This window comes from Fundulus heteroclitus, unplaced genomic scaffold, assembly GCF_011125445.2.
Source record: "Fundulus heteroclitus isolate FHET01 unplaced genomic scaffold, MU-UCD_Fhet_4.1 scaffold_123, whole genome shotgun sequence".
Classification (NCBI taxonomy): Eukaryota; Metazoa; Chordata; class Actinopteri; order Cyprinodontiformes; family Fundulidae; genus Fundulus; species Fundulus heteroclitus.
The window spans coordinates 17,594-36,469 of record NW_023396535.1 but is presented as its reverse complement, the minus strand read 5'-3'; the positions used below and the strand labels follow the sequence as shown (position 1 = coordinate 36,469).

The window sequence follows — 18,876 nt, the reverse complement described above, 5'->3', positions numbered from 1 at the left end:
CTCCTCCTGCATGGCTCAGTGGGAGGATGACTGACCCCCTCTCCTTCTGACCACCCCCTCAGGACAATAAAACTCCATGTTTATCTTACGCTGGAGCAGGAATGGACAGACCCAACTCTGCTTTCCTCAGTAATCCTAACTAAGATATATTTTTAATTCTAAACACCATCTAACATAGAAAGTACTCCTGGGTCAATGTGAGCTTCTGTGCTTTCTGTGTCTCTGCTCTGTCTTCTCTAAGCCCCAGTGGGTCGAGGCAGATGAGCGTTCACACTGAGCCTGGTTCTGGTTCTGCTGGAGGTTCTCCTCCCTGTTAAAGGGGAGTTTTCCTCTCCACTGTCGCTTCATGCATGCTCAGTATGAGGGATTGCTGCAAAGCCATCAACAATGCAGACGACTGTCCACTGTGGCTCTACGCTCTTTCAGGAGGAGTGAATGCTGCTTGGAGAGACTTGATGCAACCTGCTGTCTTATTTCTGCAAATAAATGAATAAAATCTCCAATTTTGGTCTTTATCACCTTTTTTTATTGTAATCATTTTATAAACTATTACTTTTTTTATTAAAGGTTTGTTTCGTCCAACTTCTCTGTAGTTTTAGCTTAAAATTTCCTAATCAGTTTTCTGCTTCTGTCTCTAAAATCTAAACATTCTTTCATTCCTTTGGTGGAAGAAAGCAGCTAAAAAAATCACTTCTGCCTGTTTAAACTCACCTACATCAGTCTTTGAAACCTACGGTTGATCTGGAGAATCTATTTCTCAAGTGTTAGAATGATATTGATACAGAGCTGAAGCTTCTGTCAGGTTGTCTGGTGTTGTTGTTCTTTCAGGTGGCCACCTGAGGGCGGTGTGAAGCAGCTATTGGGTGCTGGTTTCCCCACAGACCTGTTCATCATCATCATCATCATCATCATCATCATCATCATCATCATCATCATCATCAGTCCTCTCCAGCTCACATTTCATGCATTTTGATTTACTCAAAACACATTCTTTTTTAAAACTCTTTCACTCATTCTTTTTTATTGTTCTATTAACACTTTCTTTTTGCAAAAACTTGTGTTCTAAAATGTATAAAAGTAAACAGTCCTTCTCAGCCAAAGCACAGGTTTGTTTTTCTCAAATACGAAGAGCAGCTGAGAAACGTCTGCATTCTAAAGTCATCACTATGTTTATGGATACATTTTGTTCTTACTGAACATCAACAAACTCAATATATTCAGTGACTAAAATAGATTACAAATAAAAACCATAAATGTTCCTAAAACTAAATTAGAATAGCTCCCATTTCTAACTTGACAGTAATCCAGTCAGAGAGGAATTATTGCTTATGATAAAAAGGCTCATCAGATGGTTTGTGTGAATCTCCTCAGGTCTATAACCCACTAAGGTGTGAGGAGCTGCTGGCCCTCTCTTGGTCTGAAAGATCTCTTCATCTGTCCAACAAAGTCAGTACAAACACTGCAGTGCAGATGCTGTTGCTCTGCAGGTTTTCAGAACATTGCCTGCTTTCCTCTCCACTGCGTGTGATGACTTAGGCAGATTATTTTGTCAATGCTGCAGTGGTTCTCTAAGGCAGGAAGCTTCTTATCAGTTCCTCAGTAATATCACTGAATCTTCAGGGTATGGTGTGTATGCACATTTAGTTTCAGCTCATCTCTGCAGTATGTCTGGCAGCATTTTTGAGTCTAGTTTAGCTTCTCATGCACTCTGCATTTCCTCTCTGCAGTTGACATTTTCTATCATAGGAGAAGGGATTGGGAACTCTTGCAGCCACTGCTGTTCGTATTGAGTCAGAGGAAGGCTGCTAAGCAGTATTGTGTCACCTGTATCTACAGACACTGAGGGGTCATCACTGCTCAGTCAGACTCAACGGATGCTACTCTTTGAGGAATTAACTGAATACAAGACAGCTGCTGTGGAATCAGGGTCAACCTAGATTAATTTTGGAAATGTAAGATCTTTTATTACAGTTGCAAAGGTCAGATCTCCAAATATGGTCCCAAAATCTGTCCTTGAACTGCAGCTTAATGTTTCCCTCCACAGTTTGTTTCATATTAGCAATCAGCAAACATGCATCTGACAGATTCATGTGTTCTCCAATGTGTTTGAAATCATTTCTTATTAGTTTCAAAAACATATTAAACAAACAACAGCTTTGTAATACTTTTTCAGTGCAAAACATTCAGTATTATCTCAGGCCTGTGTGACTGGCTGTAGCATCAGGTCACTGTTAAATGTCAGCAGAAGACGAGTTTGTGGATCTCCATAGTCGTTCAGCTCACCAGCAGAGCATTCTGGGACTTGTAGTATAAGCTGTGAATGGTCTTTCTACCAGTGGACCGGCTCTAACAGACCCTATAAATTATCTCATGGTCATTTTTGTCCTGCAGGCCTGAGTCTGACCCCTCTGCTGTCAGGGGTCCATTTTGACCTGTTTGGATTCTGTTCTGACTCGGTTTAACTGCTCTGTCTGCAGAGTCTCAGAGCTGCTGGCTGTTAGTGGACTGACTGCAGCTCATTAGCAGACGTCACAGTTCCTCTTTGACGCCTCATGCTAAGGGAATTACATCAGGATGAACATAAAAATGTAAACTATAAATAAAACTTTTCCTGTTTTATGTTCTTCACAATTAGATCCTTCAGCTGAAACATGGCTCACTTTAGTTGATCTGAGTGTTATAAGGTGAATTAATTAAATGTAGTTTAAATGCTTTTTTTCTGACCAAACTTTGTGAAACTAGTTTGTTCTGTCTGTGGTTTTCTGTCAGTTTCTAAGAAAATCATACAAGTGTGATGAGAGCAAAATGACAGTTGATGGGTGTGAAGATCTTATCATATGTTAATTCAGCAGAAAAGAGGAAATAACATCAATTATTTCAGATGTGCAGCAGAGAAAAGTCTCTCAGTGTTCAGCAGCTGATAGAAGGACAGGAGATGTTGGTTCTGGAACTGGTTCTGATCGTTGTGCTTCAGTTTGAAGGTAAAGATCTGTTTTCTTTCTGATGAGGCTGAGACAGATTAAAGGACACTTTGGTTTACTGTGATGTTTATAGTGTTATGAGAATTAACATTTAGTATTTGGAGAATTTCATTTGTGTAGCATTTATTAGTCAGTCAGGTTTTGATCAAATATATATTAAACATGTTTAGAAAATTTGGATTCAACATTTTTTTAAATTTTATATCAAACATAAAATCCTAATTATTGACATGATAATGTCCTGAATAGCTTTTTTTCCAAGGTTGTATATCAAGAAACTAAAATAATAAATCAAACACAATGTAAAATAATTAAATGACAACATAAATATTATTTCACCTTCATGATTGTGTTTGTGAAGGATGAAGTGTGTAAAACTTTAATGTGTCTTTGTCTCTGCTGCAGGAACCAGAGGAGGAGAACTTTATCTCTATCACAGATCTGGAGATGATGTCGTTCTACCTTGTAACAGTCCTGCATCTTCTTACTCATGCTCCATTGTTACCTGGTTTTACAGCAGATATCCAGGATCAAGCTCTCTGTTTGAGGTTCATGATGGAAAAGTTGTTCAGAGTTCACCTGGAGCTGCCAGATTAAATGTGGGCAGTAAATGCTCTCTGATCATCAACAACATCACTGCTGAGGATGCTGGATGGTACAGATGTCGACTCGGTTCAAGACTTGGTTATGGCAGTGTGTTTCTGAGTGTTTTGACCAGTGAGTTTGTAGACTTGAAGGATCTGATGCTGCAAAACTTTTGTTTTAATCCATAATTCTAGTTAATAACTGCTCAGAGCTGCAATATTAGTGCAGATCACAATGTAACATGTAAACAACATCTGAAGTTCATTAAGGATTTTTTGTAGCTCTTTCCTATTCTGTTTTTCACAACATTGGATAAAGCCGCATTTTTTTAATTTCTCATTTTAGAGAAAGTTTCTTCTTAATCTTTTAGACTGAGAAAAGTTTTCACTTTCTTTTAGTTTTTCCATCTCCAACTGATCCAACAAAGGATGGAGATTTCACATTACAGTGTTCTCTGGAGAGATTCAGAGGGTTGGGTCCTTGTCCAGAGAAGAGCCTCCTCTGGGTGGATGAGACAGGAAGTGAGCTGCTTGGTGAAGGTGTTGGGTTCAAGTCTGGAGGACAGACTGACTGTTATTCTAATCTCACTGTGAAGCTTCAGATCAGCAGCAACAGAAGATACACCTGCCAGTTTGTTGAGGGAAACACAGTGAAGATAGAAGCTCACTACACACCTGAGTTTGAAGGTAGGATGTATTTTATTCATGGAGGAAATGAGATAAAAAGCAAAAATTATTTGAATTTTTTGTGATTGTTTTGTCTTGTATATAAATAGTTTTAAACCTTCTTTTATTATCTGCTGTAGCTCAGAAACACTGAAACTTCCTGTATGAAAGCAAAGAGGACAAAGGTTGTAGCTCCATGAATCAAAGCCAGTCTTTTCATACAGCGGTAGGCTACTAAGGGAGATTTATGGAAGTAAAGACATGAAAATGTGTCTGAGAGCAGAGTGAAAACTGACAATAATTCAGCCTTGTGGCTTTTCCTTTATTTACTTTGGAATAATTTAGGATGGATAATAATGTACAAATGTGTGCTGTTTTATTTTTAATAAAGATAATGATCAGCTTTAGATCTTCAGACCCAAATTGAACTGAATCAATGAACTCTCTGTTTTCAGTTCTTTCCAAATTTCTTTATCTTTTTTAACCTGCTGAAAGAAAACATTATTAATGACTAGAGGTAGAACAGTACAGCTCTAGGATTGGTGACATAGTGGTCAGAGCGTTGCACTTGCGTCCTGGAGGTTCTGGGTTCAGAGTGGAAGATCCACAGACTGCCACTATGGCTCCCTGAGAAAGACCCTTAGCTCCAGATTGATCCCTGGATGCCACTCAGTGTAGGCAGCCCACTGCTCCCTGACTACATCTACTAAATCCTGATGTTTGTGGACCGTTACACTCCTGTTATTAACTGTAGAGGGTGATTGGTGTGTTGGTTAAACAGAGCTGCTGTTTAGAGGAGAAAAATGAAAAGAAGGAAGTCAAACCAAACAGGAAAAAACAAGATCAGCGTCTGAAGCTTAGAAACGTCCACAGAGACTTCAGACTGTGGGTTATGTGTTCAGTCAGTACCCAGGTTAGATAATATTAAAAAATAAAATTAAAGGCCACTAAATCAGCCAGTTCTTCAGTATAAACTGAGGTTTTATTACAAGTAATACTTCACACTAACACATTTTTATGGTCATCCTAAAAGTTATTTTTTTGTACATGTGACCTGTTCCTGTGAATAAATTTCAGGATAATTTGACACATTTTCCTTCTGAACTGATTATAACTGATGTTGGTTTCCAGTAAAATGTGTAACCAGTAATTAAACCATTAGAATGAAATAAAATCAATATCATCAGATCTGAAGAAAACTCTCAAAGACTGAGAAAAGGACATAAAATGGTCAAACTGGAATTAGATCTTGGTTTCTGTAGTTTGGTTACAAATTGTGACCTATAATACATTATTTTATTAAAAATTCTTGTAATTTTTTGTTATCATTTTACTGATACTGATTAACAATTTTTTTATAGTTTATTTTTAAACATACTTTAGGTGAAAACTGGCAGAAAAGCACATAGACTAATATTATTAACAGCTAAATGTTATATAAAACATTCTTTCTCTGCAGTTATCAGGGGAGAAGGAGTCCATATCTACCACAGAGCTGGAGATGATGCTGTTCTGTCCTGTAAAAGACCTTCATCATCTCTCTCATGCTCCGCTGTTGACTGGTTTTATACGAGAGCTGAAAACATGGAGCGTCAACATGAAGTTCATGGAGGAAAAGTTCAGAGTTCACCTCGAGCTGCCAGGCTGAGGTTGGACAATAAATGCTCTCTGATCATCAACACCATCACTGCTGAGGATGCTGGACGTTACACCTTTCAGCTTTGGGATGGAAGACGCTTTGACACAGATGTGTATTTAAACATGATGAGCAGTGAGTAATCTAAACTCATTGACTTTTATACCTGCTGATATCAGTCCTTCTTAACCCTGAAGTTCCTGCATGGAGTTGGCTGTTTAGATCATGATGTGTTGTTATCATCTGAGTGAAGCCTGGACTGGAACCAGATCTGTTGTTTTTTAATAGATAAAACAATTCATTATATTACTTTCATAGAGTGATATTTATTTAGTAGTAGTAACGATTCCTTAATTAAACTTGTAGCCTTTTTACTTTTTACACCTTTCTTACTTCCTGTCAGCTGTTAGTCTGCAATATGTTCACAGAACATCTGCTGTTTATAAGCCTAAAAATAAAAGTTGTCTTGTTGGTTTTGTCATTTTATAAAAAGGATGCTTTAATATTTTTATTCTGAAAAGTTATTGTCTTGTTTTCTTCCAGTCTCTCCATCTCCACCAGGTGCTGATCCAACAAAGGATGGAGATTTCACATTACAGTGTTCTCTGGAGAGACACAGTTGGTTGGGTCCTTGTCCAGAGAAGAGCCTCCTCTGGGTGGATGAGACAGGAAGTGAGCTGCTTGGTGAAGGTGTTGGGTTCAAGTCTGGAGGACAGACTGGCTGTGATTCTTATCTCACTGTGAAGCTTCAGAGCAGCAGCAACAGAAGATACACCTGCCAGTTTGTTGAGGGAAACACAGTGAAGATAGAAGCTCACTACCCACCTGAGTTTAAAGGTATGATGTCATTTTATTATAATTTGTTTCTTGAAGTTGAGTGATATCTGTTAATATTTTTTTCATTCAGATTTGTTATACCTTCTGCATTGCATGTTCTCTGTCATGTTCTCTGTCTCTTAACAGGAGTTCCTGCCAACAGAACCATCATCATCCTTGGAGCAGTGATCTGTGTTCTCCTGCTGCTGGTGGTTCTTGCTGCTGTTTTTATCAAACCCAGGAAAACCAGAGTTAAAAAGGATCACAGCACCACAACAGGTACTAGATTTGCTGCACATCAGTGTTTAACTATAGCATCCACCTACTATATTCTATGTTTTAGTTTTGTATTTTGGAAAAATAAAAACAATGTTTTATTTATATTACTGTTTTCCTCCTATCCTCATATGTTCCTAATATTTCTTTTAGACTCCATTCTCTCTTTCTCATCTTCTTAAACCCTTCTTGGGGGTTAGATTGGCCCTCCCTCCTGGTTGGCTCATATGGGAGGGCCAGCCAGGTTTCAGGGGGGTCCAGTGCAAGTGGAAGTCAAAGTGAGCCTCAATCTAGAACTTTCTGCCCACATTGAACATCAGCTCTCTTCCAGTCTGTTAGAACTTGACCTCTGGGTTTCTGTCAACTCTCATGTTGTTTAGCAGCTCACACATAATTAAGACAATCAGAATAAGCTAAAGGTTAAAAAACACTCTCCACTGATGTTGATAAACTACCAAAGGACCGCTGTCACCTGTAGCTTGGCTGGATAGAATCACTCCTAAAACATCCACTGAGAACAGGATCTGTTCAAGCTGCAGCACAGCAACAGTTACCATTGGACCAACATTACACTAAAACATCTTTAGAGGATGGAGAGTGAAAAAGACCTCTCAGTATGGGCAGCTGATGTGGTTTAGAACAGCTTCTTATGATTGGGCTCTTTGTTGCATCCTTTGCTGAAGCTACAGATAATTCTTTAATCATAGAGTCTGGGCTGTGTCCAAGAAGATAATCAGCTGCAACCTTTAACTGGATAATTACAGTGATACATTTTTCAAAAAGTGCAGATAGACAACAGAGTGCAGAGAGCAGCTACCCAAAACCAAAGGTATACGGAGCATCATCCTGCTAGCTGAATCAGAACCTCATTGAAGCTCACCAGAACCAAAACTGGTATAGATCAGCAAAACTAAAAGACAAAAAAACTGTCAGACACTAGGTTTGTGTTCATGAGCCCACAAAGATTTATTTGTCTGTTGATGGGCTGTTGGTTCATTTCTCCCCTTATGTAGAAACTGTCCTGAAATAATCACCAGATTTAAAATAAAAGTGTCCTCTCACCCACTTTTTCTCCTACCATATGTTCTAAAATACGTAAGGCACAGACTCCATTGACGCTACTAGTTTCGCAGCCCTTACATGGTTCCCAAGTCGGATTAGGCCCTTGGGTCCAGGACCAGAATCTCTATCAGAGATCCAGCCTTGCTAACGTATTTGTTCAGTAGAACATACTTCACATGTCATGAACAGTAGGTCTAAAAGAACCAATCCGGAGTCAGTCATTTCACTACTTAGTCGTTTTTCTAATTATTTAATCCTCCTTGATTTTATTCTATTTATGTAAAGATCTGAGTTGTTCACCAATTGTTTGTCCCTAAAGTCACTTGCAACTTTCGTGAGTCAGTTGTTGCAGCTTCTTGGGTTTCTTTTTGAACGTGAAGTCACATTTTAAGGCCTTGCTTTTTTCTAACAAAATGCATTTTTCTGTTTCTATCTGTTTTTTCTGCCGCTCAACAAGTGAGCAGCAAAATGATAATACTGCTTTCTTTTCACTAATTTTGAGGCCTCTACATTTGAACCAATGTTTAAGCTGTTCTACGCTGGGTTTTTAGAGTGAAGTAGGTTAAAATAAAGCTCCTGGGTCATTGTCATCTTCTAGAATGATTGGTATCGCAGTTGTTGCCATTCTAGTTTGCACTATTCTTGTTCAACGATCCGGGAAACCGTGTTGTCTCTTGTTGTGCAATTATACACAAGTTATTTAATGTTTCATAAATAACTCTCTGTCTGTTAAGTATTGTCTGGTGATGGTCAGCTCTTAAGCTGATATCAAGACAATGGTTGAAAGGGGTGAATTCGAGTACTAGCGATTTTTTAACAGCAAACCCTGCACACACATAGAATAAAAGGAGTGACAACTTCTTTTCAAGTTGAAGAATTTAATAACAGAAATAAAATGAACATCCAGAGAACATCACTATGTAATGCTGTTTACCTGAATTAACACAATATTTCGATTAATAAATCCTCTCTACTAGGCTAGTGAAACTTAACTAAACTACTAAGCAAAATGAAGATAAAAAGAAGCTAAGCTAACAAACTATTTACGTGCAAAACAAACAAAAGACAAACAAAAGTGGTTGATCATAATCAGAATAATTCAGCGAATCCTTGTTCACTACAGATCTGATTTCAAAAGCATGGAATGGAGCTAAAAACAATTGCCATGTGTTCCAATCCATTCACAATGCAAAGCCCAAGTCAAACAAACATTATTTGTTGAAATAATATTCTGAGGACCGTTTTGTCCTGTAAAAATCATTTAAATCAGAATCGCTTGCCTTTGTTTATGCGATTCTACCTCCGTCCGCTAGGGGTCGCTACAGCGATCGTCGCTAACCTGGTTAAAATCTATAGACCGGTTCACGCATGACGTCACGCATCCGGGTCCGTGGGAAGGCAAAAAACAGTACTGTTCTCGTCTACTACATGACAAAACGGGTGATTTAGAGCGCACTTTTAGTTAGTTTATTTTTGGAATCTAAACAATGCCTACGACTTGTTGTGCTCCCGGTTGCACACAGAGGCATTCCAAATCGTTGGATGTACGTTTCTGTCGTTTGCCGAAGGAGGAAGGACGAAGAACGAAGAAAGAAATGGATATTTTCAATGAAACGAGTGCAGGCAGACACTCCCAATGGACTGGGGGAGCCATCATACTACGACAGAATTTGCAGTCTACACTTCATCTACGGTAAATACAACTTAATTCTGCTCTAGTCATTGTTCTACTTAAATAGCGGCGGAGGGGAGGTGGCAATCGCAGCAGCAGCAGCGGCTTCTCCTGCTGTCTGGAGCAGCAGGAGCCGGAGAAGCGGCTGTTGCTGCTGTAGCAGCCGCTTCTCCGGCTCCTGCTGCTCCAGACAGCGGCTCTATTACACCCCCGTTCACGGGCGCTAGTATTTCTGTGTTTACGCTGCAATGTCGCCGACATCCCCACCCATTTTAACAAGACAAAAACACCAAAATAATCAGTAGTGAACAATGTTTTTTTAACCTACCGAGCGGGTCTTCCTCTCTGCTGAAACGCGGTCTGTGTCAGACGCCACTTTGTGCTGTTACACAAACATGTGTGAACAACATCCATCCATCCATTTTCTGACCCGCTTAATCCCTCATGGCGCCGTGGGCGTTGCTGGAAACTTTTTCCCGATATAAAATATTTGTAGACGTCCAGTGGTTTCAGGGGCTTTCGTGCTCTCTTGTCTGTACTGGCCTGCGTGTTTATAAGGCAGCTGTGTCGCGGTACGGAACACTTGGCCAGCATTTCACGGACTCGCTCCATCCCTTCAGGCTTTTGCTGTGTGGATCTGGCAACCTGATACCATCAACCATCAACTTACTCTTAAAACGATCTTGTGATACGTTATCTAAAGAAGAAAAATACGTGGAGAACTCGTCAGTTTCTCTGTTTGCGTCCGCCATTGTGTTTGCCTTTTGCCTACCAGTCTGGCGCGCATGCGCGAAAAACCCGCTTCAAAACAATAACAATGAACTGGTCTATTGTTATCAAAATTGCCTTGAAAACCGGCATTAATATACCATATTGATGCGGGAATAAGGCTCATAACACCAGATTCAGATTCACCTTATTCAGATTCACTTTATTAGCCATTTGCAGTTTTACCTGCATTGGAAAAAATGTGCAAGTAGCTCAGAGTGCAGAGTCAACGTAAACACATCATAGGACACAACATAGAAAACAAACAGACAAAGCCACATGAAGCCTCAATGTTAAAAAAAAATGCCCATATAAAAGTAAAAATACTGTACAATAAAATCCATACATACATGCATACAAGTGCCTAGTTTAAGATGCTTTGTTCAAAGCAATCACAGCTTGTGGAAAGAAGCTGTGTAAATGGCGATCAGTAGTACATTTTGCAGAACGATACCTTCTCCCTGAGGGAAGCATCTCAAAGAAAGCCCTTGCTGGATGGCCTGAGACATCATTAGCCAGTTGTAAAGCTCGATTCAATACTCTAGCCTTATATGTGAACTCCAGGAGCGGAAGAGTGCAGCCAATGATTCTGCTGGCTGAGCGAACCACTTTATTCAAGGCCTTCTTCTCTTTTTGAGTGAGATTACCAAACCACACAATAATACAACTGGTTAGGACACTCTCAATTACACAATAGTAAAAATTCAATAAAATCTTAGTATTCTGAGTAAACTCTCGAAGCCTACGTAAAAAGAAAAGGCGCTGTCTCGCTTTCTTAGCAATATTAGTCGTATTAGAGCTCCAATTCAAGTCATGAGAAAGAGTCACACCATTGGAGGATGGCGGAGCAGAACAGTTACACTTTATGCTTTAAAATGTACTCCTTTTGAAATGTCCAAAACCGGATGTTAGCAAGGCTAATATCCTGTTAGCTAGCGGATGCTCGGCATTGACAAATAAAAGCTTTTGCTTTAATTTTAGTCATATAGAGTGGTTGTATAACATGACATTAATGTCACATCAATGTATGAAACCCTTGTGGAGCAAAACTTTCTGGTAAAACCCTAAAACGCACTCGACAGTGACATGGTACCAAATGCTAGCAATGCTATATCGTTAGCCTTTTGTTCAAAACGCCAGGTGTGCAACGGTTTACAAATCATTTCCCAATAAACCTTTTTACTTCACCCTCAACTCGCTGCCCAAACCTGTCCTTTGTCACGTGTCAGTTCTGTTCAGCTTTGGCCATTCCTGGAAGGAGCGTTGAAGGAGGGAAGCTGTTGGAAGCAGGGAAGTCGTTGGTTTGTCTCAGCAGGCTAGCGTTAGCTCTGCAGCAGCATGTGGGCTAACCACAGCGTGGGGAGGGGATGGAGGCCTCTAGGTCCTCCAGGCAGACTCTGACCCCGGTTGCAGTCACGATTTAAGCAGATTTCTCCTCGGCGGGGAAGGCTCCGCTGCCGGCGTTTCAGCTCTGCGTTGCCTGGAAACCAGCTCCGTCAGGGGTCCGCTGAGGAAGCAAAACAAAGCTGGCATAGACAGATTCCTTCACTTCGGCATCTGTTTTAAGCAGAAGTGAGAGACTTATCTTTGAATCGGATGGAAGTTTCTGCCTATGCCAGGGAGGAACTGAGTTTCAGAAGGGTTCATTCTTACTCAGCTCTGGGCCTGCTCCAGGCCCCATGCATGGCTCCTGAGCAGACCTCTCAACTTTTATCAAAAGTTAGGAGTGAGATTATGCTAATTTGGGGGCGGGGCTTGTTTGGGGGCGGGGCTAACCGGACCCTGGAAGAGCCGGTGGAGTCAACTCCATCTCATTTTTATCCCACCAGACAATGAAGTAGACATGTATTACTTGTGTTAAAAAGAGAAAGAGACATATTAATACTTTATTGTTCAGTTAATGGATTAAAACATAAATAATACACAATTGTTCAAATAATACTGAATAAAATTAAGTAGATTTTAATTATTGACCGAATTATTATACTGTTACACATTCATCTATGGGTTGTTTATCATTGTAAATCTATAACCTGATTGGTGAATCAGGCTGAGTTTCATCAAGCCTTTATGATCCCCTCAGCAGCAACACTGAAGCACACAGAGGTTCCCGCTGCGTCTTTACGCACGATCCAGCTGCTGATGTGTCCCTCCTTTCAGCTCAATGCATTTCTAGACTGTTACAGTTTATAACCATTATCACCTTTCACAGCGACAGGTTTCTCAGTCAGTCGCCGCACTGACCAGACAAATCTCTATTGCTCTCGTCAGTGCACTCTGGGCGCCCAGAAAGCACCTGCTCCGAGGGAAAGAAGGGGAGGGAGAGGAGCAAGCGCTGAGGCACAGAAATACGGTGCATGTAGTTATTAATAAATTAATAAAAACGAAACTTATAAACTGACCAAGTGGCGTTTTAAACTGCATCTGGTTAGCAGAACTGTTTTTATGATCAGCGTGCAGCCATCACTGGTTCTGAATGAACCGGTCATCTGGCAGCAGCTCCCTCCGCCCCCTCCCCTCCTGTGTACGCGGTACAGGACCTTACCGGCTCACTTTCACCACTGTTAAGACTAAAATTATTCATAACTCTGATCACTCTTCCTGCTGCTCTGTTAACACGAACTGCAGCAGGAATTACTGATGGCCACAAGTTGTGAAAGAAGCCGAAACAGCTCAGCAGAAGGCGGAGTTTTGTCGTCCGCAGCCCAGACGGGCGTTGTGATTTTTATGCGTGAGAAATTCCATGTTTGCGTGTGAAATGTCTTGTGTTGCGTGTGAGCGTGTGAAGTTAGTGAAATGCGTGTGTCACACGGTCAATGCGTGAGAGTTGAGAGCTATGCTCCTGAGGGAGGTGGGACCCCCCCAGAGGAGTGCTGGTCGTCCAAGGGTGGAGGAGTGTGTCCCAGCAGCTTGGAGTCAGGAGAAGAGCGAAGAGAAGAGAGCTCTGTGTCTGTGGAAGAAAGGTTTTATAGCAGGCAGGGGGACCACCTGGTGAGAAGAAGGCCGTCCAAGCCTTGAGTGTCTCATGTTGCGGCCAGAGTGGAATTCCTTTGTTAAACTCTTCCACTGTTCAGAATCCAATCTGAGATTCATCATGGCATGTTATGGCATAACACTCTGGACAAATGTGACATTATTTTAGAAATGTCCAATAAAGGCAACTAACCTTCACAGATGCTGGCCAGGTTGCTCTGGCTCTTTTTTTAGTTTTCATTTATTTATTTATTTATTCATGTATTTTTATTTTGACTGCTGTGTGTTTCTAAAACAGTCAAGTACTTCTGACTGTTTAAATACTTGTGTTTGTTAGTTATAATAAACTGCCCATCCTCTATGTTCATTTCTCTAAACAGAGCTGTGTTCATGTTCATTTTTATCTCATTGATCTTTCTGCTGTAAATAACTTTTCTCAGAATATGGAAGAGCTGTTTCCATAGCAACCACAGTGTAGTTCATCTGATAGTGGTTCAAAAAACCAGAAGTTGAATATGATCATTAAATAATGTTGATGGAAATAATTATAATGATTTGGTTTCTTTTTATCTAGAAGATCAAGAATCAGCCCATGAGAGTCATCATCATGTGAGTATTGGCTCGCTCAAACATATTACCTATAGTTAATAGAGCCCAAAGGAAATCATCAAATTATTCTTCATATTTTTAAGAATGGTTTGAAAATTGGGACTAAGTTTGAAAAAAAATAGAATAGATTATAGTTTTGCTATCATTTGTAATAAGTACAACAAGATTAAAAAATTGCCAACCACTCTGTACCCCACACTTAAAAAAAAGTGAAAATTACAAATAATCATTCCTCACATATATTCCATCATTCTCTGTGAACATATTGCATACCAGATGTGTTCATCAGCGTTGATGGTGGTTATTGCTGTTGGGTAAAAGCTGTTCTTGAAACGGTTGGTTCTTGTTTTTCATGCTCTGTAGTGTTTGCTTGATGGCAACAGTTCAAACAGAGCGTAACCAGGATGTGAGATGTCCTTGATGATGCCATTTGCTTTTTGAGGCAACAGGAAGAGTGTAATCTTTGCAGTGTTTGGAGAGGAAAGACGATAATCTTTACAAAACTGCTGAAAAGATTATCGAGATGAGCCCCACCACGGTGAAGTCGTATGCAAACCTGACAACGTCATTACTGTGGTGGGTGAGGGAACAGTCATGAGTTTAGAGGATGTAAAGCAGGGGGTTAGCACACAGCTCTGTGGGGAGCAGGTGCTGACATTTAGGGCTCTGGATGTTTAAGACAGAAGAGCTGATTTGGTTAGAAAGATGCAGATTGTCTCTATTATAACAGTAAATAAAGGTTTACTGTCCATTTTCCCCAGGATGAGGTGCATTCCATTGTGATCTATGCCACTGTTGACCATTTTAAGGACAGAATGTCTAATAAGATAAAGGTAAGAGACCCAATAAGCAGTTTTATAACAGTCCCATTTTAATTTTCTTGTTTAATGTTGTAATATCAATGAAGGAAACAATTTATACTAAGCTTCAGGTAGAAGATTAAATGAATTAAAATATGAATATATTTTCCCTCTCTGACTAAGTTCTGATAGGAAGTCCAGATCTACATCCAGGTAGCAGGAGGGAGCTCCAGGTTAACCAGTTTGTCCACTAGTCTGTGGGGAAGGATGGTATTAAATGCAGAGCTATAGTCCACAGAAAGCAGCTGCACATTTCTCCCCTGATGCTCCAGATGGGACAGTGCAGCATGGAGGGCTGTGGCTGCAGAACCTCTGTGGATCTGTTCTGCTAAAAAGCAGGTCTGACGGTTCTTCATCGTCTTTGCGGTCATGAAGTGCAAAGTTACAGGAAATGAAAAGTTACTTCCTCTTTTCTAAACTTATCAGAGAATTTAAAAAACTATCACAGTTTTGATCAGCAGCCATTTTGTAGTTTATGACAGAAGCACATGTTGATTTTGATAATTCAGTAAAATACAGCAGCTATTATGTTCTTGACTTACCACATTAAATGAATCAAGTTTTAGTCTCAGTGAGAAATGTAATGTTTGGTGCGTAGCTCTTTAGATTAACCAGACACACTTGTTTACTGAGGCTGAGAGTCTTTGACAGGACAGGTCTCTGGTTCAATTACCTAGCTGGGCTTTTAGTCCAAAGCCTTCTCCATCCCTCTATCCCTGATTTCTGTCTATTGAGGCGTTATAATAGCAAAGTTAACAGTTTTAAATTTCCTCAGAGTTGTACATTTGCAGACCAGATTGCTTTGTTCTCCTATAGACAGTTTGTTAAATAATTAGTTTATGTGTTATTAATTTTTTTTTATTTAAACTGCTTACCTTCTGTTGACTGTTAGCAGGAACTGGGGTCATTCCATGTCCTCCATGGAGCGATAAACTCACATTACCCAGTTTAGCTCTAGCTAAAGCTTCAGGCAGATGGCTTCACATTTGGGTTTAGGATACTCTGGTACACAGAAGAGTTAAAGTTTGGCTCAATAGCTGTAAACTGTTCAGTGTTCTTCAGTGTTGTAGTACTCGAGTCCGAGTCATTAGCTAAATTTAGAGACTCGTGACTTGAACTCGGACTCCTGCATTCAGATCATTCTGACTCGGAAATTGAGAAAAAGACTCGACTTTTTTATATCATTAGGCTATAATTTTAATATGTCATTAGAATATTATTTGGTGTGTGATTTTTATATCTGAATTATTAGTGCAATGGAATGTTACTGCTTCATGTCATACATCACACGTCACGGCATGTTCCTACAATAAACGTTAATTTTCACTGTGGCATGCCTGGAGGATGATGAGTGCCCCGAAGATTGTCCGTTTCGCGTTTAAGGATTTCACCTGCATTGGCAGAAAATGGAGTGCAAAATGTTCCATATGTAATCAATGAGGACTCGACTTGGTTCAATAGTTACTCGACTCGGAAGAGTAGTGGACTTGACTCGGACTTGAACACTGGAGACTTGAACCTGGACTCTGACTCGAGGCATAGTGACTTGACTACAACACTGGTGTGCTTTGAGGACATCTCTAAATTCCTAAATTATCAGTCCCCCACTACTGTGCTTGACTGACGGAATAAGATATTTGTCCTTATACAATTTCTGCAGTCATGACACTTTGCAAACTTCTCTGCTTTACTCTCAGCTATCCAATAATACTTTTGTTCCAAAGGTATTTTGCTCCTTTCGAGGCGTCTTTACAAACTAATAGTCCAGGGAACTTAATTTTATAGAGTGAGAGCAGAGAGAAAAATTAAACCTTCTGTTGGTTAGTGTGGCTCACTTTCATGCTGCACTTTTGAAAGTAGACCAAACTTCCTGGACAAAGTCCTGCAGTTTCAGAAGCTCCTCATTGGGGCCGTATGACAAGAAGCTGCCCAGCATGAGCTGTTGGCACGGCAACAATCTATCCATCCTGTTGCTCTGTGGACTCCTTGGCAGGAGACATAATGTTTCTCAATGAGACATTACTGGGTAAATAAAATAAAGGAAGCAGTAAGACAAATCCAGCAGAATAGAATAAGACAGAAGAGCTGATGTGGTTAGAAAGATGCAGATTGTCTCTATTATAACAGTAAATAAAGGTTTACTGTCCATTTTCCCCAGGATGAGGTGTATTCCAATGTGACCTATGCCACTGTTGACCATTTTAAGGACAGAATGTCTAATAAGATAAAGGTAAGAGACCCAGTAAGCAATTTTATAACAGTCCCATTTTAATTTGCTTGTTTAATGTTGCAATATCAATGAAGGATACAATTTAATCTAAACTTCATGTAGAAGATTAAATTAATTCATCTTTTCACTAAACTTTGTTAAATGTATCATAATCTGATCTCAATTTCTCCCTAATTACTCAGAGGAGGGTTATTTTTAAACCATAAAACCATGTGAATGGGGGCGGACTGAACAGCTCCATTATGCACAAGGTTTGGAAACGTGTTAAATGATAACATAGATGAAAGTGGAAAGTCTTGCAAATGGAAATGAAACAGTTTGTGGTTTCTGTGCTGCAGGTCAAACAGGACAAAGACTCTGTGACTTATTCTGCTGTCAGGACTAAAAATAAGATGTAGGTGAACATCGACCCCAGCAGTCTCTGCAGCAGCATCGCTAAGACAAAATGAACCACATAAGGAAATAAAACATCTCTTCACACCTTATTGAACCATTTTCCAGGAAGTGGACCTTTGGGTTTAAGTGTCAGTGATACTAACACATTCATTTATAGCTGGTGCTGCACAGTTTGCTGTTGCATTTAATGAGTGTAAATACAATCTGAGCAGAAATATACAGTTAGTGAGTTATATGATAGAGCTTTGTTATATTTGTGGACTGTAAATAGTGAAACAAAGAGGTGCAACATCAATATTCAGTAACTGGTTAATTTATGAACAGAACTAAAATAATCCAAAGTATTTTATATTTTATTGTACATAAACTCATCATCATTATGTAAAATACAACTTTCTGCCAGCAAAGTAGAAACTAACTAATATCATCTGATCTTTAGAGGTGTGCGATACCGGGAGTTTTTAATTTATCCGATACCAAGTAAATACAGGGGCAGTATCGCCGATATCGATCCGATACCAATACTTTTAACATTTAAGCTTGATGTATCATGAAACTGTTGACCTTTCGGGGTTTTGTGATTTTTATTTTATTATTACAATTAAATAATAATAATAATAATCTTGTGTTCAGTGTTTTTTTCTTCCTAATCCACCTCTTATATCTTTCAATCCTTATGTAATTTTGTCTGTGTTGTGTGCTCCTGCCTGTTGCTTTAATCCTATAGATTTCCCCGTTGTGGGACGAATAAAGGATTAGCTAATGTTATCTTAAATAACACTTTTTAATAGGATATATGTACTGGGTTCTTTCAAGGTCTTAATTACATTTTCTCTGTGGGCTCCAGTAACATATGATATATAATATCTTTGAAAGTTAACATGAACTGCTGCTGAAGATGACCACTCTGATCTACTGTGTTGGTATCGATAGTATCTATCCTAGGATCGATCCACTCACCTCTACTGATCTTAGCCAGTTATTGGTTCAAGGTAGTGAGCTGTGCTTTTGAACAAACTGGATTTGAACTTTTACCTCCTGCTCTCCACATTTTTAGGTCTGAGATTTTCTGGATTTATCTGAAAGGATTTTTAATGAATTATTCAGAATTTTTACAGCAAATAGTTCAGAACCTTTCAGCAAAGCTTGTTACCAAAGATGTTTACTTATTTAACACAGATATATGGTTTACTAAAGAAAAAGTAAAGTGGACACATTTTAATCTTACCACTAGGGGTCAGCAGAATTAACTTGCTACTATTAGAAACTTGCTCTGACAACCATGTAAAAAACCTATTTATTTACTTTTACTACTACATACAGCTGCACACATTGTGGCCTCAAATT

At 39.5% G+C, this 18,876-nt stretch overlaps 1 protein-coding gene across 1 annotated transcript in view; it reads left to right on the top strand.

Annotated features, from left to right (window-relative positions):
• The window catches only part of LOC118558329, a 125,071-nt gene extending 107,084 nt beyond the window's left edge, over positions 1–17,987 (top strand). Inside the window, exons 13-14 of the mRNA XM_036128845.1 lie at positions 17,062–17,133; positions 17,472–17,987. Coding sequence (XP_035984738.1) covers positions 17,062–17,133; positions 17,472–17,531 — 132 coding nt within the window. The 3' untranslated portion in view covers positions 17,532–17,987. The remainder of the gene's footprint in view (positions 1–17,061; positions 17,134–17,471) is intronic.
• Positions 17,988–18,876: the final 889 nt, after the last annotated feature.